Raw genomic sequence first — 27,932 nt, forward strand, 5'->3', positions numbered from 1 at the left:
ACTGCGAATATTAAGTTAATATATCTATATATTAATGTTTGTGGTACGTTGTCACCTTGTCCTCTTTTTTAATAAATAGGTTTTTCCAATCAAATAATTTATAATCTAGAGACCGTGACACATGTACGTTAAACGTACTACGGTATTAATATATGGATTTCAGCTTCCTTTTCTCTTCATTGGTAAACAACTTCCTATTTATTGAGATTTCTGAATTTTTGAGATGAGGAATGATTATTCATATTTCGATTAACCGGACTACTGTTCTCATCTTGAGCGTGATTTTCACAACATTTCGGTCGACATAATCTCCGACCTTCTTCAGGTGTATCTCGTCCAACTCGGGAAGTAAATAAAGGCTCGAAATTCACGAGTTTGATAAATATTCTCGAATTCGACAAAATCTCCGATCTTCTTCAGGTGTATCCAAGCTAAGTCGAACGCTACGGTCCCAAAAGCTAAGAAACTTTTCTGTTCGTAACTTTTGCAGCCTACTAATCTAAAAACACTAATATGTCTAGTTCTTTATTTTTTCTTTTTTTCTTTTTTCTTATTATAGGTTTGACTTTAATCCTAAATATTTGTCTTGTTTTCTTATCTTTCTAAATCTTTTTTGGTCAAAAATACTATTATTAACCAATACATTTTCTTATATTTAAAACGACGACAAAAAAAAAAAAAAAAAAAAAAAGTCTCCCATGAAATTGAACATTTTCCAAATTATATTTGCATATTATCTGAACTCAAAAACACGCGGCTTTTTTGTATTTTTTTTTTTCTCCTAAAGTATGCATTACTTCTAGCTAAAGTTAATACATAACCCTAAAGGTATTACTTCTTAACCAGCTTTTTAAACGAGTTAAAAATAACCAGACTTTTTCAATTTGATAAAAGTTCCATTATAGCATATTTATTATGGGGTGGAGCTGGAACGGTCGAACATCCCAGCTCAACCTAGATAAAGACAAAAAGCATCCATGCATTAACATGGGAGGGGAGACTATCTTCAAGTACTATCCTAAGACGTGAATGGGGCAACGGACTTATACTAAGTAGATATTAATAAGTCTTTCTCACCTTTTATTTTATTTTAGTTTATTTATTTATTTATTTATCATTCAATGGAGAGTAGATAATGCATGTGAATGTGTTATCGGCAGCTCCAGTAACTCTCGCTTCTCCTTTTTTGTCCTTCAGTCCTCATTTCCAATGAGTGATTTTTCTGACAAAGGGTGAAGAAAATGCTGCTTTCTAGGTCGGTAGTACTTTGTAAAGAGTAGCCTGAGATGTTGGAAAATTTCTGTTTCTATGTCTATCCTTGTGGTCATGTCACTAGTAAGGGTGCTGAAGGTAAATGTTTCATCTGGGCTGACGTTACCCGCCTGATAGTCAGGGACCCGAACCTTGGATTAACCACTAAGGAGGCTGTCCCATCAGCAGGTGCAAAGTACCGGGGCTGCTGTACTGCCATTTGGTGAATGGATTCTGGACCATACAGTAGTTTCTGGTAGGGCCTCTCGATGCCATACTAGTGGGTAATTGTTACAGCTTTACCTTATGTGCCACAAAAAAAAAAAAAAAAAATTCCTGTCTTTTTCTCACTTATTTTCCCTCTCTGTCCTGCTCCAATCAAGTCTACCGACCTGCTCCACAAACCCCAATCATGACAAATCTCCAAAAAAGAAACACGAATAAACCTAGAACCCCATCCACCAACGTAGACCCCTACTACCAGGTCTCCTTCTCCAACATCAGGGGTCTCCGTTCCAACCTTCCAGAGGTTGAAACACAATTACAGGAGACGAAACCGGACATATTCTTTCTAAGTGAAACTGGCATAAGGCCAACCACTTCTCTAGACGAATTCATAATTAAAGGATACTCCAACTTAACATCAAAATCTGACCCCCAAAATCGTCATGGGCACGGAATATGTACTACATTAAAGATGGCTTTCCATGTGGTAGGGATATCTCCAGAGAAGACCCTAATTTACCTTATATGTGCTTTCGGGTTGCACTAGCTTACACCACTGCATTTATATTTGCCCTCTATCGCCCTCACAACAGTGGTGTTACTATCTTTAAGAGCATATCTGAGAAAATTGACCACATTCTGTCTGCTCATCCTTCGGCTAACATTCACATTTGCGGTGACTTCAATGTCCATAATGTGGAATGGCTGACCCACTCAAATAAAACCATGATTTTGCCATTGCCTAGGACCTCACTCAAATTGTTCACGAACCCACCCACGTGCCCGATACATCCGGTCAATATGCAAGCCTTCTAAACCTTTTTCTCACAACTTCCCCTGAGCTGTGTTCAGGTTCTGTTCTATCTCCTCTGGAATCCTCCGACCACTCTGTTGTAACAGTTAAGATAAAAATGAAATGTAATAAGTTTTCAGACATACCTCTACACCGTACTGTATATCGATACTCTATGGCTGACTGGGATAGCTTCCGTACATTCATATCTGACCTACCTTTGCATTCCATGTTTAAAAAGGATGTGTCCTCTATAGTATCAGACTTGACAGAATGGTTAATTTGTAGGCATAGACCGATTCATACCATCTAAAAAATTCCAGCAAAAACCTAACAGCCAGCCATGGTTCTCCCCTGAATGTGCTGCTGCCATCGCGCACAGAAATCACTTTTTCCATAGCTACCAACGTAATAGATGTACTGAGACAAAAGCTGCTTTCAGGACTACCAGCAACCACTGTAAAAGAGTAATAAAACATGCAAGGGAGCTATATGCCCAGTCTGTTAAATCCAAAGTAGCTGAGCAGCGGCTTGGTTCCCACCAGTTCTGGCAAATAGCAAACAGGATCTTGAACAGAAGTGTGCGTTCTATCCCAACTATCATCAATGGACCTGAGGTCATCTCGTCAGCATCAGACAAGGCCAGATTATTTGCCAAGAACTTTGCAGCTAATTCTACCCTATGCGACAATGACCATCAACTCCCTGTATTTCCTCCTATAACAGACAACACGCTATGCAACATACAACTATCTGTGCATGAGGTTGCCAAGCTGATCAAGAACCTTGATTCCAGTAAAGCAACTGGCCCTGATGTCATTCCAGTTATAGTGCTGAAAAAGCTCCAACCAGAACTTGCCCCCATACTTACAAAACTGTTTAAGCGTTGCCTTAAGGAGAAGTGCTTTCCAACACCCTGGAAAACCTCATCAGTATGCCCTGTATTTAAGAATACAGGTGAAAAGTCATCTCCCTCTCAGTACACACCAATAATTCTCCTGTGTGTCATGTTGGAATCCATATTAAATAAAGAAGTAGTCAACCACCTCAACAGAAACAACCTTCTTAGTGACATGCAATATGGTTTCCGCTCTGCAAGATCTACAGCAGATGTGCTGACGGTTATATCCCACAAGATTAGTGAATCTCTTGACAAAGGTTTCCTTTTCAGGGCAATTGTTCTTGACATATCAAAAGCCTTCGACAAGGTATGGCATAAGGGCCTACTTCACAAGATTTCCAGCTATGGTATAACTGGAAATGTTTTCTCAATCATTAAATCATTTCTCCTCGATAGGTTCATAAGAGTAGTGGTTGATGGGCAGAAATCAGAGGCCCACAGTATTAATGCTGGAGTCCCTCAGGAGTCCATCCTGGGCCCAGCTCTCTTCCTGATCTACATCAATGATCTACTAAAACACATACTTAAATCATTCGTTGACATCTATGCTGATGACACAACCATCTATGGCAACACATCAAAGGCCGTAAATGACAAAGTTCTCTCTAATTCTCTCTCCTCTGATCTTGAGCGCATGGTACAATGGGGGAAAAGGTGGCTGGTTACCTTTAATGCATCTAAAACCAAGCTTCCATCTTTACATCATCAACGCTCTGATACCCATCTGGCATCAATTGAAATGGATGGCTCTCGTCTTGGGGAGGCTCCATGTTTTGTACAAGCTTCTGGGTTTGACCTTTACTCCTGATCTGAAATGGAACACGTACATCAAATCTGTTGCCAGAGACGCTGGGAAAATGGTGGGATCCTTCTACCCATCTAGAAGATATCTCACTACTAATGCAATTCTCTATCTGTATAAAAGCCAAGTACGTCCAAGGATGGAGTACTGCTGTCACATCCTGCCTTGACAGAGTACAAAATACACTTCGTGGTTTAGTGGAGGATGCCCTTTTCTCTTCCCTGCAACCTCTCTCCCACAGAAGAGACGTTGTGAGCCTGTCTTTGTTTTATCGTTATTTCCATTGCAGGTGCTCGTCTGAGCTCCAATCCCTCGTCCCCCTCCTCGCCAATCTTTCACGAGAAACACCCGTCTGGCTGAAACTACTGTCAATAATTTTCCCCACTCTTTATCTGTGCCTAATCCATGAGCAAAGCTTCTTTGTTAGAACTGCATGCCAGTGGAACTCTCTGCCGCTTGCCTGTTTCCCACCTGACTACAACTTGTACGTCTTGGGAACAAAGTAATATTGCAGCAGGTATAAAAAAAAAACTAAGATTAATTAATTGGCCAAAATTATATCAAAGTGTTTCGTTTTAAGAAAATGGAAATGATGAGCCTCTTCTTTTTATTAAATGGTTCACTGTCTGCTTTATATACGGCATAATCACGTTGATACACCGGTTCACCAAAGTTAAGCAATGTTGAACCTGGTCAGTACTAAATGGGTGACCACTTGGGACTTCTAGATGCTGTATATACTCTCTGCTTATCTTGACATTGTTTCCAGTCGTTCTGGACTTCTTCTTGTCAACAAACAGTACAGATTCAAAAGAGGTGTGGTTGGTGATTGCGCAACCCTTGCCTCACAAATACATACAGGCAGCTGCCCCTACAGGGAGTATCCTTTGTCTTTCGAGACTGAACTGTCTGCTTTACATGTTGGCATCTTTTTAGAAATTCCATACTTTCTGCAGCTTTGTAACTCCCACGCTTTCCTTATTTTATCCATTAGTCCTCAATACATAAACAATGTTTTTAAAGTGATGTTTTCTAAAATAAAAGAGAATAGTTACTGTTCTCTGAATTAGAATTAACACTCATCGTTGGCTAAATTTGACCTTGAAGTAGTTTTTATTTTTTTAGCTCCTTACATCAAGTAGCTTCATGCCTTGTCTGGAGCTATAAAAAAGTCTTATTTTGTTCTCTTTCATCTCAACCTCATCTGCATAACTTCCATATTTGCTATGGCCTTCCCTTGCCACCTAACCCTACTATCTTAACCGTTCCACATTTACAATTATGGTCAGTTAATGTACTTCCTAACTTTTGGCATGGAGGCTACGAAAAGCAGTCACAAGGCAAATAAGTTCCTTCACTTTTGCTCTTCAGTATTTCTATTGTGAAGCAATTTATTAAAATAAAATATGAGAAAAGGACATTATTGAAACATAATATAAATTAAAATTATACAAATAAAAAACATAATATAAATTAAAATTATACAAATAAAAAACATAATATAAATTAAAATTATACAGATAAAAAACACAACTAGTCTTTAGTTGCACTTTTAATAAAATTAAGAGATAAAAGTTTTTATTTGAAATTTTATAAAAAAATATTTTTATGAAATTATAAAAAAGTTTTGTTTTTTTTATTTATATCATAAACGTTTACGAAAAGTATAAAAAAAGATTGATAAAAATAAATGAAATTATTTAAATCAAAATAGCAAAATTTAAAACATTATAAAAGTAAACATATCCAATACTCCCAATATAGTTTAAGATTTTAAAGTGTGTTCAATAATTTTAAAAACAAAAAATAACACTTCAATAATTCTTAAAATAAGACCATAAACAATTTTCAATGATTAAAAAAGAATGATCAGAAAAAAAAAAAAAAAAAAAAAATTGGAAAAACATAAAAAGAAAAAGAGTACATGCACAAGGAAGATATAGATGCGAGAGAAAAAAAGCGAAAGAACTAAATTTGCTTTGTCATCACTTCCGGTAGCAACCATGCCAGAAGTTAGGAAGACATTAGCTGACTATAACTACATTTACATTTACTAACTCATAGTCTCACCCGTCTCCTTATATGATCAACACATCCCTTCATCTTTTCAATACTTACGTCACACATCCCTTTTATCGTTTTATAGTTTATCTTTGCTTTACAAAAAAAAAATAAATAAATAAATAAAACGACGAGATTGTCCATGTTGGAATTGTTTTTAGTTAAAGAACATTTTTTTTTAAATTGTACATATTTTTTACCAAATACGAACTATCATACCATTTCACATCTGTGCTGATGCACCGGCCACTAGTCTTTAGCTCTTGAACAGGGTGCAAAAAAATGTTTTAGTAAGTCCCGCACTGTTTATCAAGCACCATCACTGCAATATGGCATCTCCATGTTTGATTTACAAGTGAAGATGCCCCTGGAAATCTGACCTTTATTCTTATACTTTAGTGGTAATATGACTTGTTAAAAAAAAAAAAAAAAAAAAAAAAAAAATTTTTCTCCTAAAACAGGATGTGGTAGAGATAAAGAAAGTTATTTGCAAAGACTTCCACTACAGCTGATCGACCATATTTATCTGTATAAAAAAAAATATATAGCAAAAGAATTTTTTCTAAAAGATAGTTAATTTTACAAAAACATGCAAATTTGAATATAATGCTAAACCATATCTAATAATCATATTTGGTTTAACGTTCATTTTACATGCTGACATGTGGTGGACAGCTTTAAAAACAACTTCTAAAACTCATTTCTGGTTAGGTCTTTTTGGAAATCAGTTCCTCAATTGAAGCAAGATTTTTATAGGTAGGATGACCTTTCTGAGCAACCAAGTGGAATGATGAACATAATTTTTTTTTTTTATTATTGAGACACCATCTCCAGACGTCATATTCCAAAAAACATGCAAGTTGAGCAAGTAAGGTTTTTTTTAACTGAGAAATCAAATTTGATGACTAAGAGACATTTTTTGATCCGCCATGTTTTAGAAATAAAGAGGAGACAACTCAATTTAAACTATCTAGATCAAAATCATCCTTATGGCTATTTCCTATTAAAATCGCTAATAATCGTAACAAAAATGATTTTGTATATATTAAAAAAAAACTACTCAATCCATTTGTGATTTTTGGAACATGACCTCTTTGTTCTGTGGCAGCTACGTACTTAAAGTTTCTGCAATTTAGTTTTATCTTAAAAATAATAAGCACAAAAAAATTTCATGCAAATAAAAAAATAAAAATGTATACAGAAAAAATAAATAAAATCTATGCAAATCAACTTTTTGATTTTAAAAGCTTTTGCATTTAAACAGGGTTAAAGATTGTTATAGGCAGGATGACCTTTTTGACACCAGCCCAGTGTTTTGTTTTTTCTTTTTTTAAATCAAGACAGCATCTATAGATGACACCTACCAATACACTACACATGTCCTTAGAAGATGTATATTTAAAAGATATATATACTTACCTTATGCCAGTCAATCAAATGACTTGCTCATTGTTGTAATTATTTTAACCATTATTTACAGTTGGCTTGTCAAAACAATATATATATATATATATATATATATATATATATATACACACACACACACACACCCTCCACACACTTTTTTTTTTTTAAATTGCGAAGAAAAATAAATGGTGCTTATTTAGAATCAAATTTATTTTCAAAACAAAAAATCTTTTTAAAGCTTTATAATGTGTGTACCCGTCATTCATGGAAAGATGTATTCCAAAAATCATGTAAATTGATCAAGTATATTTTTTTAATTAAGAAATCAAATTTTATGACCAAGAGACATGTTTTGATCCGCCATGTTTATAAATAAAGAAGAGACAACTCAATTCAAACTATCCAAGTCAAAATCAGCCTTATAATGGTTACAATTTCCTATTGAAAAAGAAAAAAGATAATAAAAATGATTATATATATATATATATATATTGTTATGCTGTGGTGTGCATGGATGTGTAAGAATAAGATTGGAACACGTGTGTTTGGTTGGTAAGAAGGGAACTGAATAATGACGCCCCGCTTTATTGATTAATTGCTATGCGCATGCGTGAGTGCATACAAAAGTTAGATCACGAAACTGGAACGAAAGAGTCTATATAAAAGTTATTGAAACTAAAGAGCAGCGCTATCATTACATACATAAGTGTTCAGATGATTAATCAAAATCAGAAAAAAATCGGAACTTTTGAGGGTATTGGAATCAGAAAAATGTGTGCCTATTTTCCGATGCCAAAACAGATTTCTTTTAATTATTATTTTTATTTGATTTTGTTTAAAATCAAATCTTTCGCTATTGGTAGTAATGATAAAAAATCTTTGATTTTTAAATTACAAGTAAAAATAAAATCTATAGGTCAAACCCCCCCCCCTCCCCCAACAAGTGTTTTTGTGTTTGAGAAAACATGAATATTTAATATGCATTGTTATGGTAATCAGGAAAAAATAACTTTATGGTAAAATATTTAGAAATTTATAAAGAATCGGAAATTGAGTATGGAGTTAGTAATTGCATATGAATCAGGAAAAATATTGGAATCCTACCATCACTAGTGTCAATTTACGTGATTTTTGGAGCATGACGTCTTTGTTCTGTGACAGGTATGTATATTTTTCTGCAATTTAGTTTTTTTATTTTTAAGTTTTAATTCTAGATAAGCACCCAAAAAATTCATGTTAATTTTGAAACAAGTGAAAAAATCAAATAAAGCTGAAAACATTTAAAAAAACAAAACATTTTTGTTAAATATCAATTCTAATGAATTGAACCATTTGTTAATTTTTTTTTAAATAAAAATCTATGCAGATCATCTTTTTGGCTTAAAAAAAAAAAAAAAAAAAAAAAAAAAAAAAAAAACTTCAAAAAATTTTAGTATTTTACCAATTTACAAGGAAAAAAAAAAAGGTTAAATACCTTGAAAGTGCCAAAAATCTGCACAGCAGGAAATCCAAAACTTGATTCTGCCTGGTCACCGTGTCAATATATGTGTGGCGAGGTTTTATTTTTTTGTTTTTTTTTTAACAATTTCATACAAAGTTTATTTTTTTATTAAATAATTCATCATTTATTCAAGTGTGACATTCAACAGAATTTCTCCATTGAAAAATTAAAAGGGGATCTTTAAAACTATTAGGAAAAAAGTTCTTGCATTTTTGTGATTTCCTTTAAAAGAAACAGACTAAATGATTATTATTTAGGAAACTGATAAAAAAATATCTCACATCGACATAAGTTTTTAAACTCTCATTAAAAATACTTTTCATTTGACAGACTCTCACAAATTTGATATTTCTGATAGCAGTTCTTGGTCATCACGTTTACCGTTCTTTAAGCAAGAACAAAAGTTTGCTAACATTTAAAACTTTTGGAAAAGTATTTTGGCATTAACTGGATACCATATTTATTTTATTCCGGGCAAGAGATCACACAAAAATCAGTTACAAAATGGTAACATGATATTTCACAATGTTCCTAGCTTGTTATATTATCTGGACTAAAAGCCATGAGATTTTTATAATTCTGGTAGCTGTGGATGATCAAGCTCCTCTTTTTTGTTTAATTCAGAGATTCTGCTTTCATTTTTAGAAAAACAGAATTTATGCAAAAAATATATTTTTCAGAAATAAGTTACCTGGGAAAACAGAATTTTTATTTTATCTTATTTCATTTATTAATTTTACTTGTTTTTTTGTTTTTTTTACTTGGGGGTCAACGCTTACTAAAGCTTGGAGGCCACTTTAGGATACAGGTTTCTTTTCAAAATTAATTTCAAGGTTAAAGTGGCAAAGAAATAGTCTCTCGATTTCAAAGAGCTAACCTTAACCTCAACCACTAAATATCATTGCTATTACAAACTACCTTGGTACAGTTCTTTTAAATCAATGTCCTTGCATGGAAATGACAAAGTCGACAGATTCCCTACCTGATGGCAGACACTTTCCATATCCTAAACATGATTCTTGGAACACCCAATTCTTCAGAATGCAATTCAAGTAAGAAATCCCCTCTACAAAAAGAGATACCATACACCTGAAACGTGCTCAATGACTGGCAATGGGACTCTTTGTGCTTAGCTCCAAAGAGCGACTCCAAAGACTAAATCTGTTCCCAATTGAGCAGAGGAGGATGCCAGAAGACTTGATTTTAGTGTACCATTTTTTTTTTACCCCTCATCACCAACTTGCAGTCAGCGTGACAATCGCAAAGGATGTAGCACGATTGCTTTCGTTTCTGTAGATGAAAAGCAGCAGTCTTTGTGTACCAAAGTTATGACAACCATATTCAGATGTAAAGTGGCTTCCACATGTCTCATTACATGGCTGGTTGCACTATTTTTTGCAAAACAAATTTGATGTTGAATTGAATTAAATGCTTACATTATGGCACAAAAATATGTGCCTGTTTTACAAGTATTTTAATGAAATGTGCTCCAACGAACTTTAACACTTTGAGCCCTTCCTCGACGTACATATCCCCAAGTAACCAGACAAGCAGCAAAACCCCACCCCTACACTGTATAGATCTGTAGATGCCAGAAAACCTACTGTAATAGCTTCTTCCCTCAAACTGTTAAACTATGGAATTCCCTCCCGGATCCCTGGCTGTACTGACATGCAGAAGTTCAAATGTAATGTGGAAATATTGCTGTTCAACCCCTACATAGTGTCCCTGTAAATTTGGGATCCAATAATAACCTCTTACATCTAAGTGGCATTTTCTTGTTTGGGTTGTAACCACATTAAAAAAGAAAAATATTAAATATTACAATGACGTAGTGACAATGCTTCATATCCACGATCAAATGCATCATTTAACTGTTGCTGTATTAATGAAAGTCACTTTTACTTGTCTTTTTATATGGTTTGTTGCACTTAACTATTTTTTGCCAAATAAATTTGATTATGCAAATCATTTCTCACCGCGTCAGTGGATGTAGAATAGTTAAGATTTTAAAAATTCCAGTTCACGAGGAAAGGTCAAGAAAAACATAGAAGCAATAAAAATCGGGATTGGAGAGAAAGAAGGATGAATAAAGAATTGGTTATAGATTTGTTTGGAAGTTATTTTTCTTAAAGCCGTCCAACACACACAGCATATAAAACGGACATTAAACCGAATACAATATACCCTCACCTGTTCGTGGTTCTCCATTCGTGGGCCCATATATTCGCGGGTTAAGCTCTTAACCTCATCATATCATACGCCAATACCAGGCTAGTGACATATCGTCATGAAAACGAATGCTCAGTAAACAGTGTTGCCAATTTAGCAGTTTTCCTGCTTGATCTGGAGATTTCATTTGGAATATAGCGGGTAAATTTTGGATTTAGTGGCTAGTATTTTTTTTCTCCAAAATCTGGAGATTTCGTTTGTTGCAGTACAAAATAAAAATATGTTCACACTATTATAAAGTTAGTGAAATACATAACTGCACGCAATATTATTATATTATCACTGTATTAATTAGTAAGCGTGTCTTTAGAAAATGTTTGCAAAGTATTTAGTACTGTGGAGAATCTTATATATAGATATTTAAAAACTGCAGGGAAAGGAGTTCATATGATTTGATGGCTAACCAGAAGACAAGAAAAAAAAAAAAATAAGAAAAACTTTAACAGTAAAATATTAACCCAAGTAAAATCAATCATTTCTTTTTCAATTCTGTAACATCGTACACGGCTTTTGTGTCAAACATAAAGATAATGGATATTGCCTTTTTTGAACGCTTGATATTAGAAAAGTTTCAATGTTTCAAATTAAAACCTAGATGCCTGTTAGAAATCTATAATTAGAATTCACTAAATAAGGAAGGAGCCAAGGCATAACGGATACAGTACTACAGGTAAAAGACTCTTCTGGAGTTAAAGGTTCAATCTTCAGTGTGGGTGATAATTCGAATACAACTGTGAATTATTTAATGTCATGGTTGATGGAACAAGAGCCTGCTACAATGAATTAAATAAAGGGTTTCGTTTGAAATTCTGTGCAGAGTCCAGAGTTCGATAAGAAACACCTGAAGGTCGGAGGTTACATCAGCCGAAATGTGAAAATAATACTCAAGATGAGAATAGTAGCCCGAATAATCCAAATAATACAGATTTTGGAGTTAGATTCCAGTGTATTTGTATCTTTAAAATGGTAGGTGGTGACAGTGGTATATTAGGCTCAAAAGGTTTAATTTTCCAAGGTACGACGACGACGGAGAGTCGGTCAAGGCATCTCTCTTGTTCTGTCTTCACATGCAGAGTTAAAAAAATAAATGAATAAAATAAAAATACCAGCAACTAAAAAAAGTGACAATACCCTTTTACGTACAAAAAGGAATTTATTTCCCAAAAGTTTTTTTTTGTTTATTTTTTTTTTTTTTTTTTTGTTTCAGACAGATTACAGGAAATCAGAATGTAAGGGTCCAATAATTAATAAAAAAAAAAAAAAAAAAAAAAAAAAAAAATGAAATTAAAAAAAAAAATTTTTTTTTTTTAAATGGCGACCTGAAATGGCAATTGAGGCAACAAGAAGGCCAATGGTGATCTGTTGTGCACCAGAGTCCAAAAAGGGTGAATCGTGCTCTCCAGGCTAAAAATATATATAAAAGCAAACAGTCCTTGTCACTAGGTTGCTATTGTTTAAGACAATCCTTCTGATTAGCTCTCGACTGGCAGAAGGTCAATCCCAAAACGAATGAGTCCACGTGAGAGTCATGAGGGTGTGTGTGTGTGTATGTGTCCTATCACAGTGCCTATGGCTGTTAGATGTACAGTAACCAGCGCAACTAAGTTCGACAGTAGAGCTACCAGCATCAAAAGAGGAAACGCAGTCACCACACTTTCCAGATAAATATACGACCTCGAGATGGCCAACACATATGACCGGTAGACACAGAGCAGAACATGATTCAACAAAGATTGGAGATAAAATTCTATCTTTTATACTCACTTGTTATTGCTAGGACGAGAATCTCTATGGCGACCAGTGCTCCGAGATCTTGTCCTTTTATCACGTGACCTGATATCCGACCGGGATCTGGATCTGGATCTGGACTTGATTGAATGCGAGGAGATGCGACGTCGATATCTTCCTTTTGAACGCGAACGGCTCCGAGAATGTCGATAAGTTCCCCTCTTGGATGGAGATCGAGACCTGGAAGACCCGCGACCGGATGTCCGATTCCTGCAGCGAGACCTGGAACGAGATCTCGATCGTCCATATGTCCTTTTGCGTGACCGAGAGGGGGAGCGACTAAAATGGCGCTTATTTGAGCGAAATGCTGATGGTCTGCTCCGATCGTCAGAACGTGAACGAGACCTTGAGCGGGCTCGTTTTTTTGTAGATTTTGAGGACTGCCTTCTCCTGGATTTTGATCGGGAACGTGAACTAGATGTCGATCGTAACCTCTTTGAGCGAGGGCGGCTCCGTTTCTGTTTGTCTGAGGAAGAATACTTCTTGGTAGCTGAACGCGATGTGGAACGAGATCTTTTTCGAGTAAACGATTCATCACTTGAGACAGAAGAAGATTTCGACTTTTTACTCAAAGATTTGCCCAGCTTCTCTTTCTTTGACGCGGGAGATGGTGATCGAACTTTTGACTTGAAATAAGCGGCAAGTCCAAGTAGACCACTCTGCCCGGCAACGAAATTCTTGACAGTCTTTGATGAAGAATTAACTTTACTGTCATGTTCACTTGGTTCAGTTGAATTTTGGGGAATTCCTACAGGAACACTGGTGCCTGCCGTCACTGTTTGCAAGGATGATGACTGTGAGCAATTTAGCAAAGTTTTTTGAGACGTGTTGGGCATTCCGAGAGAAGGAAGCAACTCCAAAACAGGTAGATTGGGTTGTTCTACCGGCAGTAAACCCTTGGCTGGTGACAAAACAGATGGTTGATTTAGTGAAGATGAGACTGACACAGGAACAGATAGTTTAGAAACTTGGGGTGGTTCAAGTGTTTCAGACACGGCGGGCAAGACCTGCTTTAAGGGATCTAGATGAGAGATGAGACCCATTTGAGGAGCAGAAGACAATTGCACTGACTGTGTCTCTTGCTGAGGAGGATGTTCCAAGACAACTGGTAGCTCTGAAGTAGGTGTGAATTCTGGCTCGGTCGCAAGCAATGGTGCTACACCTAACTTTGGAGATACAGTAGCTACTTGTGACATGGATGAATCGGTCACCGGCATAACAAGTGCCGCAGATGTTGTGGTGGAGGGTGAAATTTCCGAGGGGGGAAGAGGAGGAGCAGGAGGAGGAGAAGAAGAAGAAGGGAGAGGAGGAGACAACAAAGTTTTTGATGGCAATGTCTTGGATTGGAATGGAGACGAGTCCTTCTGAACAAGACTGTCTTCTGGATCTTTTATGGTTTTGCCGGAACTTTCTGGAGACTTGGAGACGCTCAGTTGGTTACAAAACGTGCTGTCGGACTCTGATCCAATTGGTGGATTCAGTTTATCCTTTTGGGGAGATTTTAGTGTCATATTAGGATAAGGAATTTGGCCAATAGCGGAGGCTTTACCAAAGGATCGATCTTCAACAGACTGATTTTCAGGTGGCGCTGATACCATCCAAGATTTTTTGATAGATTTGTTTTCTGTTTCGGATGTTTCTGTCAAGGATTTGGATTTAGAATCGGTTTTCGTTTTGGTCTTCTTCGATTTCTTTGAAGATTTCGATTTGGAGTGCGAAGATTTGGAGGCCTTCTTTGGAGACTTGGTACTGTTGCTAGACTTGTGTTTCTGCTTGGAGTGACTCTTTGTCAGGGATTTGTGTTTCTTGCTGTGAGGTCTAAAATGGGAAAGAAAAAATTGGAATGAAGAAAATGATCCACATAAAAATAAAAAATTCAGAAAATGAAAAAAAATTTCATAAAAAATGTTAGTTTAAAAAAAATTAACCGTAACAATTAATGTTAAGTCTTTTAAATGCAAGAAAAAAAAAATTGTTTGGGAATTTTTGAGATGAGGATTGATAATTTAGATTTCTCAGACTACTGTTATTTTGTTGTTGTTGTTGTTGCTAGTTCCAGTGAACAGTGATTAGATTGATCCGACTTCTTCCCTAGCTTGCACTACACAGCAGTCTATGCATGAGTCCTGAGCAAGGGCATATGAAATGGTTACACAATCGTGATTCTATTGTTGAAGGCCAACCATCTGGAATGTTCCAATCAATGTAACCTACAATGTTCTCTAAGTGTGTCTTGTCGAACAGAGGAATCTGTACAGAATTTCTAACCAAACTAATTTACAAGTGTAGCTTGGATTCGTTTCATGAGCATTAAGTAATCCATCATTGTATTGCATTAAACCATCAACGTCCAAAAGACAGTCACTTAGAACTAATATTTGACACTTATCTGTTGTGCCACAGTTCTTGCAAGCATTTCAAAATTCCATATGGATTCATGAGTTTGGCAAGACATATCTGAAGAAGATCAGAGGCTACATTGACCAAAAAAATTGCACGAATAACATCCATTTTTTTCCAGCAGTGATCAAGTAGAAGTTTCAAGTAATCTGTAATTGTATTGTTAGTATTGCCAGTATTGAATGGTTGTGGCTGAAGGAACGAGAACAAGCTAACCTCATAGATTAAATAAGTATCCATTAAATAAGTATCCATTAAATATTTTATACAGATTCTAGAGTTCAGCAAGATGCACCCGAAAAAAATAGTCAGAAGTTACATCAAACTTTTGTGAGAATAGCATCTAGGATGAGAACAGTAAGCAGAATAATGCAAAAGACCTTTAAAACATTTGTTGCTTTCATAGATCGAATAAGTTTATAATTTCCAACACATTGGGAACAGGATTATTGTTATAATTCACTAGAAAAACAAGATTGTGCGTTTTGAATCGGTGCTTGTGCAATATAATTCAATTTTAAATAAATGCATTTCAGGTAAAAACACTATTACGTACTTACAATGTCATGTGGAAATTAGTCAACATTAAAAAAAAGGGGGGGGAGGGGGAAAAAGGAGGAAAACGGGGAAAAAATAGAAAAAAAAGGGAAAAAATAGAAAAAAGGGATAAGGGAAAAAAGGGATAAGGGAAAAAAGGGATAAGGGAAAAAAGGGATAAGGGAAAAAAGGGATAAGGGAAAAAAGGGATAAGGGAAAAAAGGGATAAGGGAAAAAAGGGATAAGGGAAAAAAGGGATAAGGGAAAAAAGGGATAACGGAAAAAAGGGATAAGGGAAAAAAGGGATAAGGGAAAAAAGGGATAAGGGATAAAAATGGGAAAAAAGGGAAATGGGAAAAAAGGGAAATGGGAAAAAAGGGAAATGGGAAAAAAGGGAAATGGGAAAAAAGGGAAATGGGAAAAAAGGGAAATGGGAAAAAAGGGAAATGGGAAAGGGGGGAAATGGGAAAGGGGGGAAATGGGAAAAGGGGGAAATGGGAAAAGGGGTAAAAAGGGAAAAGGGGTAAAAAGGGAAAAGGGGTAAAAAGGGAAAAGGGGTAAAAAGGGAAAAGGGGTAAAAAGGGAAAAGGGAAAAGGGGGAAAAGGGAAAAGGGGGAAAAGGGGAAAGCGAAAAAGGGGAAAGCGAAAAAGGGGAAAGCGAAAAAGGGGAAAGCGAAAAAGGGGAAAGCGAAAAAGGGGAAAGCGAAAATGGGGAAAGCGAAAATGGGGAAAGCGAAAATGGGGAAAGCGAAAAAGGGGAAAGCGAAAAAGGGGAAAGCGAAAAAGGGGAAAGGGAAAAAGGGGAAAGGGAAAAAGGGGAAAGGGAAAAAGGGGAAAGGGGGGAAAGGGAAAAGGGGAAAAGGGGGAAAAGGGAAAAGGGGGAAAAGGGAAAAAGGGAAAAGGGGAAAAGGGGAAAGAGAAAAGGGGAAAGAGAAAAGGGGAAAGAGAAAAGGGGAAAGAGAAAAGGGGAAAGAGAAAAGGGGAAAGAGAAAAGGGGAAAGAGAAAAGGGGAAAGAGAAAAGGGGAAAAGAAAAAAGGGGAAAAGAAAAAAGGGGAAAAGAAAAAAGGGGGAAAGAAAAAAGGGGAAAAGGGGACAAGAAAAAAAGGGGACAAGAAAAAAAGGGGAAAAAAAGGGGGGGAAAGAAAAAGAACAAGTTTTTTTTTGTTCACCTCAAGCAAGGCATAACTTGGACATAAGTGGCTACTATTTGGGACCATGTCTATAGAGGACTACATAAGGAGTTAAGTGAGATGTTCGTTTATATTACCTTTCTGCAGACAAGGAAGCAGGGACTCAGGAAGGAATTCTAAAGTCTACCAGTCTGGGGAAAGAAGCTATTAGAGGAGAATGCTTTTCATCATCTAGATACCTCTGGAGTGAAGGGGCAGGATTTTGTTGCTAAACGGGTTTATCAGGGATATGTATATCAAGAGAGCACAAGTGCAAGGAGTTCAGAGCACATTCAATTAAAATACTTGTAACATTAACATTTAAATCTGACCCCCAAGATCGCCATGGGCACGGAATATGTGCCTACATTAAAGATGGCTTTCCGTGTGGTAGGGATATCTCCAAAGAAGACCCTAATTAAATTATATATGCTTCCGGGTGCACTTGCTTACACCACCGCATTTATATTTGCTCCCTATCGCCCTCACAACGGCGGGGTTACTATCTTTAAGAGTATATCTTAGAAAATTGACCACATCCTGTCTGCTCATCCTTCGGCTAACATTCACATTTGCGGTGACTTCAATGTCCATAATGTGGAATGATTGACCCACTCAAATAAGACAGATGATGAGGGGAGGTTCTGTCATGATTTTGCCATTGCCTAGGACCTCACTCCACGAACCCACCCGTGTGCCTGATACTACCGGTCAGTATGCAAGCCTTCTAAACCTTTTTCTCACAACTTCCCCTGAGCTATGCTCATGTTCCATTCTATCTCCTCTTGGATCCTCCGACCACTCCGTTGTATCAGTTAAGATAAAAATGAAATGTAATAAGTCTTCAGACATACCTCTCCACCATACTGTATATCGATACTCTATGGCTGACTGGGATAGTTTCCGTACATTCATATCTGATCTACCTCCATATTTCATGTTTAAAAAGGATGTGTCCTCTATAGTATCAGACTTGACCGAATGGTTAATTGTAGGCATAGACCGATTAATACCATCCAAAATATTCCAACAAAAACCTAACAGCCAGCCATGGTTCTCCCCAGATATTGCTGCTGCCATCGAGCACAGAAATCACTTTTTCCATTGCTACTAACGTAATAGATGTACTGAGACTAAAGCTTCCTTCAGGACTGCCAGCAGCTACTGTAAAAGTAGCAATACACATGAAAAAGTTTAAATGGCTTAAAATATTTCAATATTGGTATATATATGATGATTGCAACGTCTTGTCAGACGAGTGCCACTCCCTCAGACATTTAAAATCCATGACTCCAAATACCTGAGGGAGTATCTATACAAAGATGTTACAGAGTCTTAGCTTTGTACAACAGCTAAGTCTCTTTCTCGGTTAAAATGTTGAGATCCAGCAACAAGCAAGAGCAAGATAGCCAGCAACAAATTAAACTGCAGACCAGCTTAATGCGGGTACTGGTCTTCCGCTTTATTGTTTTTTTAAATCAGAGATTTGCTTCTCCTAGAAAGGTTGCCTTCACCACGGCTTACAGGAGCCCTCTCTACCCCAATACACATATACACACACACAAATATACACGGTGCTAGTTGGCGGTTGACTCAGAAAAAGAGTTCATTCGCCCTTTGGAAGGTCTTGTTTTTAATCCTCCAGGGAGACTAGCCGCCCTCCTCACCAAACAAGTCTGGTGGGGGAACCAGTTTTGTCGCCGGTGACCCGACCATGAGGCAGGTAGTACTGGGTTACATGGTACCAGTAGCATATGACATGACCTGATATACATATATACATACATACATAATTATATATATATATATATATATATATATATATATATATATACAGAAAGAGTTTGATAAGCTAAGAAATAATCTTTTTAAATTTTTTAAATCCAATTAAAATCAAGGAAGTTATGACTATTTTTATGCCCTGCGTGTTTGGATATTTTCCCCTCTTTAAGACCATATGCATTTTGTCACATTTTTTGCACTACTTTTTCAGTAAAAATGCTATATCTTTGTTAAAACACAAGACTAAGGAATGAAATTTGCCATATAAGTGTATTTTTGTGGAAGGAATCTGAATATGCCATTGAAAATCTCCAGAATGGTTTCCAAATAATCTGCAGTAAATACACATGCGATTGCTTAAAAATGCCAAGTATTCATTAAAAGAAAAGTTAGAGAATTCAGTTTAGTTGTAATGCATTCTATGTGCCAAAAACTGAAATCGAAATCTAGGATTGGTTAAAAATGAATATATTGCAATATTTTTTTGGTATTATTGTAGATTAATACCTTCTGCCACCCGCCCCATCTGACCACCTCTCCAAAACATGTGATTCTACTTTTATAGGCAATTGCATGTGAACAACTTGAAAAACTTTAAAAGATAAACAAAAATTATTTTAGAATTTAATGTAAAATGATTTCCCATTTTGAATCATTTGAGCGTTTTAGGGCAGTTATCCCCCCCCACACACACACACACTTTTTTCCTATGATAGATAAATCCTGGGTGTTTTTTTGTTTATTTTCTAAAAGGTGATTATGCGTGGTTTTAAGAGGGTCTTTGTGCAATTATGAGAAGGTGGGGAGGTTGCCACTGACTTTGGGTTAATGATAGGGCTAAGGAAAATTATGTGTGAACATCCTAAAGACTTGATAGAAACAAAACAAAAACAATTTTAGAATTTAGAGTGGGGGTTGGTTTCACTTTAATGTAAAATAATTCACCATTTCAAAACAATCCTAGTGTTTTAGGACAGTTGACCAATTTATTTTTTTATAGATTAATCATGTGCACTTTCTTTAAACGTTTTTTATGCTTTTTTTTTTTTTTTAAACGCTTATATGAGCTCACAGAGGAAGTTTGTTTAGTGGGGAGTTTTTCCACTTGTACTTAGCATTATTGTTAAGGCTAAAGGCTTTAGGAGGAGGCTTGCCACTCATACCCAGGATTAGACAGAATTAAGCAAGTTTTTTTTTTGTTTTTTTTTTTAAAGAGGATGTTTGATACCCATTGTGAAACTTTACAAGAATTATGACAAACAGACAAAAATAAATGTTATTTAAAAAAGTGACGTTCCTCTAACAGAAAACACGATGCTTGAAAAAAATATCAAGTATTTAAATTCTATTTAAATATAAAAAAAAAGAAACAAGTTTTTGCTAAAGCTGACAAATTGTTAAAAGTTTTGAATTAATGTTATTAAATGCTGTTTTATGATCACATTTTTATCACTTTATTTGCTTAAAACTCTAAAAATATGTAATGTATGCTATTATTTACTAATTCATTTGAAAGTATATTCATTTCTGAACAAAACGGTGGTATTTTGAAAACTTAAAGTGCTTTGGTTTTTAAAATATCACTATTTTAGCAGAAACCCCTTGAAATCTGATTATCCAAAGTGTTTTAACGGCCATGTGTATTATTAGTAAAAGAGTAATAAAAAATGTAAGAGAGTTATATGCTCAGTCCTTTAAATCCAAAGTAGCTGAGCAGCGGCTTGGTTGGCAAATTGCAAACAGGATCCTGAACAGAAGCGTGCATTCTATCCCAACTATCATCAATGGACCTGAGGTCATCTCGTCAGCGCCAGACAAGGCCAAATTATTTGCCAAAAACTTTGCAGCTAATTCTACCCTATGCAACCAAGGCCATCAACTCCCTGTATTTTCACCTATAATAGACAACATACTATGCAACATACAAATATCTGTGCGTGAGATCGTTAAGCTAATCAAGAACCTTGATTCCAGTAAAGCAACTGGCCCAGACAGCATTTCAATTATAGTGTTGAAAAAGCTTCAACCAGAACTTGCCCCCACACTTACAAAACTGTTTAAGCGTTTCCTTAAGGAGAAGTGCTTCCCAACACCCTGGAAAACCTCGTCAGTATGCCCTGTATTTAAGAATTCAGGTGAAAAGTCATCTCCCTCTCAGTACAAACCAATAAGTCTCCTGTGTGTCATGAGTAAGCTGCTGGAATCCATATTAAATACAGAAGTAGTCAACCACCTCAGCAGAAATAACTTTCTTGGTGACATGCAATATGGTTTCCGTTCTGCTAGATCTACAGCAGATCTGCTAACGGTTATATCTCCTAGGATTAGCGAATCTCTTAACAAAGGCTTTCTTCCTGGGGCAATTGTTCTTGACACATCAAAGGCTTCCGATAAGGTATGGCATAAGGGTCTACTTTACAAGATTTCCAGCTACGGTATAACTGGAAATGTTTTCTCAATCATTAAATAATTTCTCTCTGATAGGTTCATAAGAGTAGTAGTTGATAGGCAGAAATCAGAAGCCCACAGTATTAATGCTGGAATACCTCAGGGGTCCATCCTGGGCCCAACTCTCTTCCTGATCTACATCAATGACCTCCCAAAACACATACTTAAATCATTCGTTGACATCTATGCTGATGACACGACCATCTATGGCAACACATTTAGGCTGTAAATGACAAAGTTCTGATTCGCTCTCCTCTGATCTTGAGCGCGTGGTACAGTGGAGGAAGAGGAAGCTGGTTACTTTTAATGCATCTAAAAGCAAGCTTCTATCTTTACATCATCAATGCTCTGCTCCCCATCTGGCATCAATTGAAATGAATGGCTCCCGTCTTGGGGAGGCTCCATGTTTTGACAAACTTCTGGGTTTGACCTTTACTCCTGATCTGAAATGGAACACGTACATCAAGTCTGTTGCCCAGGTCACTGGGAAAATGGTGGGATCCTTCTACCGCTCTAGAAGATATCTCACTACTGATGCAATTCTCTATCTGTATAAAAGCCAAGTGTGTCCAAGGATGGAGTACTGCTGCCACATCTGGGCTGGAGCTGCTAAAAACAGCCTATCCTGCCTTGACAGAATACAAAACAGACTTCGTGGCTTAGTAGGGGATGCCCTTTTCTCTTCCCTGCAACCTCTCTCCCACAAAAGAGACGTTACGAACCTGTCTTCATTTTATCGTTATTTGCATGGCAAGTGCTTGTCCAAGCTCCAATCTCTGGTCCCCCCTCGCCAATCTTTCACGAAAAGCACCCGTCTAGCTGAAACCACTGTCAGTAATTTTCCCCACTCTTTATCTGTGCCTAAATTCAAACATAGATTCCATGAACAAAGCTTCTTTCTTAGAAGTGCACGCCTGTGGAACTCTCTTCCGTTTGCCTGTTTCCCATCTGACTACAACTTGGATGTCTTCAAGTCCAACATAAACAAATTCTTGATGAATCGCACCCCCCCCTTAAGTAAGACTATCAAATCTCCAATACTAATGATTACTACGATACTATCCCATTGATTACACACAATAACCCTTATCCCCAAGTGGTTTCCGGGCCTTGATAAGTGGTGACTTCCATGTTAAAAAAAAACAAACAGTGATGCAAAATTGCAGTGGTAGGATAGGTTGGAGCTTAGCTGAGAGATTTGATACTTTTTGGTGGCCTATGCAAGATGGAGAGACTATTAGTAGATGCCCCAGCCCAGATGTGGTAACAATACTTCATGAATGGGTGAATAGTGGCTTTGTAGAGGTACAGGATACTCTCGGGTGTAACACAGTAGAAGAAATCCACCTTTGCAGCATCTTTTGCAATGTCTTCATGTATTTGTTCAAATTCATATTGATTTTCAATGTTAAGCTGAGGAGTTTGAAGCAAGAACTCTTTCATCGGATTTTATTATTCATGGCTATCAATGTTTGAGAAGGTTTCTTATGATTGGTAAAGGAAAGAAGCTTAATCTTAGTAGCATTAAATGCTATCTGTTTACAGCGCTATTCCACTATGGATTAGAGGTCATTCTAAGGATCCTGCTATTGCCTTAGATATGTGTACATCCGTTTTTCCCTCATGCCTATTATAGAACGTTGTATCAAACTAATGTACCCATTTCAGACAGGTTATCAGAGAGGTCGTTTATGAATATTAGGAACAATAAATGACCAAGGATCAACCCCGGAGGCATTCTCTCATTAATATTACGTTGTTTGGATGTACGTCCATCAAGGACAATCTGGATTTTCCTATTGTCTAAGAATTAAAAAAAAAAGAAAAGAAAAACAGCGTAACGAAGAATACTTTCTATAAATAGATAACACACGTGGAGTCAATATCCGGGTGACAGAAAGCACCCTTTCCACCTCTAAATAATATGGCCAAATTCTCTCTTAGCCATGCCAAACTGGCTGGCGTCCAGTGTGCCTAAAGAAATGTTAAGTACTATTTTCTAAAATTAATCTTGCTTCTAAGAAATGTATACATGCGCGTTTATTTGTTTTTCTTTGGTTTTGTTTTATTTGTATTTATTTATCGTCTTTATTTGTCTTTTTTTTCTTTTTTCCCCCCAACCTTATCCTGACTAAAGCTGAAATTCGTTATCCCCCCCCCCTCTTATATAGTCAAAATACTGTTTCACTCTTATATTCCAAGTAAACTAAGGGAAAAAAAAGCCTTTGCAAAGCAAATCCCAGAAGTTTCAGAAACCTGGACTTATTTTTTTTCCACACTAGAAGATATGACTTTATTTAAGTAATATACTTAATATCTACAATTACTATAAACTCGCTTGTATTGAATATGTGGCTTCCTTACTATCTATAACAAACCACGGAATATAGTTTGCCTTACTTTCAATTATATATGTACCTGAAATATACAGTGATCTTCGATACGTCACCATGATTTTCTGAATAGATGCACAATGCTTTGTGCCTGACTTAATTGACTGTCTTTAACTACAAATTCCGACGCGCCACGAAGTCTTATTACGGTAGAAACATCCCTCTCTTGCGTGCTACGTATATCCAATAAATTCATTTCCTCCAAGACGACTGCCATTGTCTGATTTGCATGTTAAATAAATAAAAAAAGAAAAAACAAATTTTTTTTCTCTGTAACTAAATTTTACTTGACTATAAATTCTAAAAATTAATTCTACTGTATTCTGTAAGTTAATCCTCTCCTAAACAGTAAGTCTACCCTACCCTGCAAACTGCTACTAACACTCATACATTACACACGCTTAATATAAAGTCATTCTATAACGCATTATCCTATTCCTAAGCAAACATGTAAATAAATAAATAAAAAAATTTTTTTAAATAAAAAAATTTCTAAATTTAAAGGAAAAATATTAAACCATATCTGAACTCTTTTCAACTAACCTGTTGCAAATATAGTTGCTTCCACTGCATGAACTTTTACTCACCCCCTCCTCCAGTAACAATGTAATAGCAATGTCCCTTAATCACTTTGAGGAGTGTAATTCCTCAGTAGACATAACATTTACATACTAACCCAGTAACATTAACTACCCATGCGGGGGTCGCAGAAATACCTGGAATAGGACCCAGGCGCTGGGTAAACCCTCTCGGTGCTGATGGACTCGTAGATCTTCCCAGGTCATCCGTCTAGGAGAAGGAAAACTCTGAAGCTAAACCTAAGGGGATGGAGGCCCCTCCATTCTTGGATGACATCCTTCCTAGAGCTGGTGACTCGAACAAATTACCGGTCTGCAAACCTAAACTGCTTAAGGAGTAGATAGGAACTGTCTATTGCCCGGCTTCCATACTCCTTCTTTGCCAATTGGCCAGGCGTAGAGGTCGAAGCACAGGGATTCGACAGAAACACTCAGTGGTCAATCTTGTTTCCTGACTAGGGTAATGAACGCAGATTTCGCCCTCTCCTGACACATCCCATCTCTCTCTAAACTGGGCACTTAGGAGTGCTTGAACATCATAATGGCCGTACAAATAGATTGGGTTGACCATCGTCTGATGGGTTGAGGGTACCACATTGACAGTTCCTAGCTGCTGTTCCCGACTGGTAGTACAGGTGGCCTAACTCTTTGGTAGCGCTTAGAGCGGCTGCTCCATTAACAGTTGAATAATATCGGGATGTTTATAGTGCCATGTCACGCATGGAAAGAGACTCTGCACTCATCCCCAATGGGCTTTCCTGAGGCCACAGTCCTAGTAGATGGAAGGTCAGCTGATGGTCTACTTGTGTTGTATGCCTAGTATTCTGCATAACCAATTGTTCAACACCCCTTACCTAACAAACTTAAAACAAAAAAAAAACAAAATGACAGTACAATCTAAAATTACACTTAAACCATGATAAAACTCAAAAAAAATCAAATTGCCTCCTCCCTTAGGGCTTGCATTTACTAACATCCGTGGGCTTAGAACTAATTTAAATGATGTTAAAGAATTTCTCCTAATACCCTGGATATCTTAGCACTAAGTGAGACTAACCTACACTCCTCCATCCCCTCTAATTACTCTAACATGCCCAGATATCTCCCACTCTGCCGTAAGAACTCTGACAGACATATGCACGGAGTTCGAGTCTATATTTGAAACACCCTCTCCTTGACTAGAGAAAGAAAACTAGAATCGAACGATCAAGCCTTTATGTACTTTAGGCTTAACATGCAACATAATATTAGATACTTTTATTTTCTCTACCGCTCTCCCTCGACCCAGGACTTTACCCTAATAAACAAAGTCTCTGACAGCATAGATACAGCACTTTCCCTCAACACTAGCGCACAAGTTCATGTATTTGGTGACTTCAATGTCCACTACAGTAACTGGCTTGGATTCTCTAATTACACAGACGCAGTTGGTACCACAACACATAGCTTCTCTATATCTCATTCCCTATCACAGACGGTTACGTTTCCAACCCGTTTCCCTGACCAGCAAGAGCAATATGCATCACTTCTAGATCTGTTTCTGACCACAGTTCCTGATGATTGTGTTACGAACGCCCACAGCCCACTTAGGAATGCTGATCATGTAGTGATAATAGTTAAAAATCATCCTAAACTCTAGAGCCAAAATGAAAGAGCCATTACTCAAAACAACGATATATTATAAAAAGGCCGATTGGTAAGTCATCAGGGATCACATTAGAGATGCCCCATGGCGAAATATCTTTTCACTTCCTGCTGAACAGTGCGCAAATGAGACCACTGAATGGTTCAAAACAGCAATTGAAGCACATGTTCCCACACGGAAATTTTATAGCAAGCCCTACTCTCCCCAATGGTTTACTTCCACATGTGCAGCTGTCATCGCGCAAAGGCAGCACATGTACCACAGATTTAACCAACATAAATCCAGTTCAAACAGACAGAAGTATATAGAAGCCAGAAGTAACTGTAAGAAAAAAATAGTGACAGCTAAGAGAGAATTTACTGAAATCACCCAAAAACGCATTGAAGCTCAGAAATTAACAACTCATGACTTCTGGAAAATCTACAACAGTGTAGTAAATAATGGGAAATCAACAATTCCCCCACTATTCAACAATCATGAAGTTGTTTGCTCAGCAACCGAGAAGGCTAACATGCTTGCTAGTCGGTTTGCTTCCAACTCCACACTAGACCCTGCTAACCACCCTCTCCCAGACTTTCCTTTGCAGACAGACGCCACACTTGACGATCCGAAAATCATCCCTGCTCAGGTGCATGCCATTATAAAAAATCTTGACACTGCAAAAGCATGTGGACCTGATCTCATTCCGGCTGTGCTATTAAAAAAGTGCTCCGCCGAAGTAGCTCCAATCTCTCCAAACTTTACAACAAATGCCTTAATGAATCTTCCTTTCCTGCCTGCTGGAAAACTGCTTCTGTGATAACAGTTTTCTAGAATTCTGGCGAAAAAACTGACCCAGTAAATTACCGCCCCATTAGCCTCCTCCCACTTTTTGCCAAAATATTTGAGTCCATAATTAACCAAGCTCTAGTCCATCATTTTACAGATGCTAAACATCTTACCGACCAACAATATGGATTTAAGCAAGCCCATTCCACAGCAGACATTCTAACTGTAATCTCTGGGCATATCTACCATTCACTTGACAAAGCAGGGGAGGATAGAGCGGTAGCTCTAGATATATCTAAGGCTTTTGACATGGTATGGCATGAAGGTCTTCTCAGGAAAATCAGATCATACGGTATCACTGGAAGAATACTTAACATAATTAAATCCTTCTTAGATAAGAAAAAAAATCCAGGTTGTCCTCGATAGCCGTACATCTAAACAATCTATATATCTATAAAAGTGTCTGTGTGTGTGTATGTACATTTCCCTATGCAATAACCATGTCAATCTTTAGTCTACAGGCTCGAAACTTGATATACAGGGTACTGAGATTTGGGAAAATCGATGTGATCGGTTTTTGGCCAGAAATTTGGCGATTAAGGGGTCAAAGTTCAACGATTTGACCTTTGAGAACTCTATCAAACTCCTCCAACAATTTTGGGTCTATGCACTTTAAATTTTAGATGTAGGTTCCTTGGACATGGATCTAAGTTAACTTTATTTGAGCCCAAAACAATAAATGTTAAGGGGTCAAAAAAGGGGTCAACGTTAAAAAAAAAATTGACCTCTGCAGTCTTTTCCAAATTACTTGGACAATTTCTGGTCTAAATATTTGAAATTTTACATAAAGAGTATTCAGAGATAGGGCAAACTTTTTCATCGGTTTGGGTCGAAAATTTTTAGTTACCAATATATAAATGTATGTCTGTTTGCATGTCTGCCTAAAACTTTCAATAGAGGTGACAGATTTTACCAAGATCAGTATCATTTTCAAGTTCGACCTTTCATAGCAAATATCGAAAAATTGGCTAAAAACATTAATATCTTCCCCTTCAACTAGGCACATTTCTACAGGGGGGGGGGTCACTTTTTTCGCCGATATTTTTTAAAGTTATCCTCTCCTTTAGATTGTCTAGCCTTAATTTAAAAAAAAATGTCGCTTCCGGTTTGGCGGTGGTCATAACAGCATAGACGTTAGGTTTTTACCCGGTTCTTTTCCTCCTTCGCGGTACAGATTCGAGCCTGTCTTT

General features: G+C 36.9%; 1 protein-coding gene across 4 annotated transcripts in view; it reads right to left on the reverse strand.

Annotated features, from left to right (window-relative positions):
• Window positions 1-27,932, reverse strand: part of LOC145249455 (uncharacterized) — a 146,593-nt gene that overhangs the window by 48,722 nt on the left and 69,939 nt on the right. For all 4 annotated transcript variants that reach the window (XR_013863533.1, XR_013863531.1, XR_013863532.1 and 1 more), the window contains exon 4: window positions 12,938-14,779. Coding sequence is in view for 1 of the 4 variants with exons in the window: in XM_080111021.1 (XP_079967147.1) it covers window positions 12,938-14,779 (1,842 nt within the window). In the remaining 3 variants the exon portion in view is untranslated. The remainder of the gene's footprint in view (window positions 1-12,937; window positions 14,780-27,932) is intronic.

Source organism: Euprymna scolopes, chromosome 28, assembly GCF_053919585.1.
Source record: "Euprymna scolopes isolate OS-2025 chromosome 28, ASM5391958v1, whole genome shotgun sequence".
NCBI classification, from domain to species: domain Eukaryota; kingdom Metazoa; phylum Mollusca; class Cephalopoda; order Sepiida; family Sepiolidae; genus Euprymna; species Euprymna scolopes.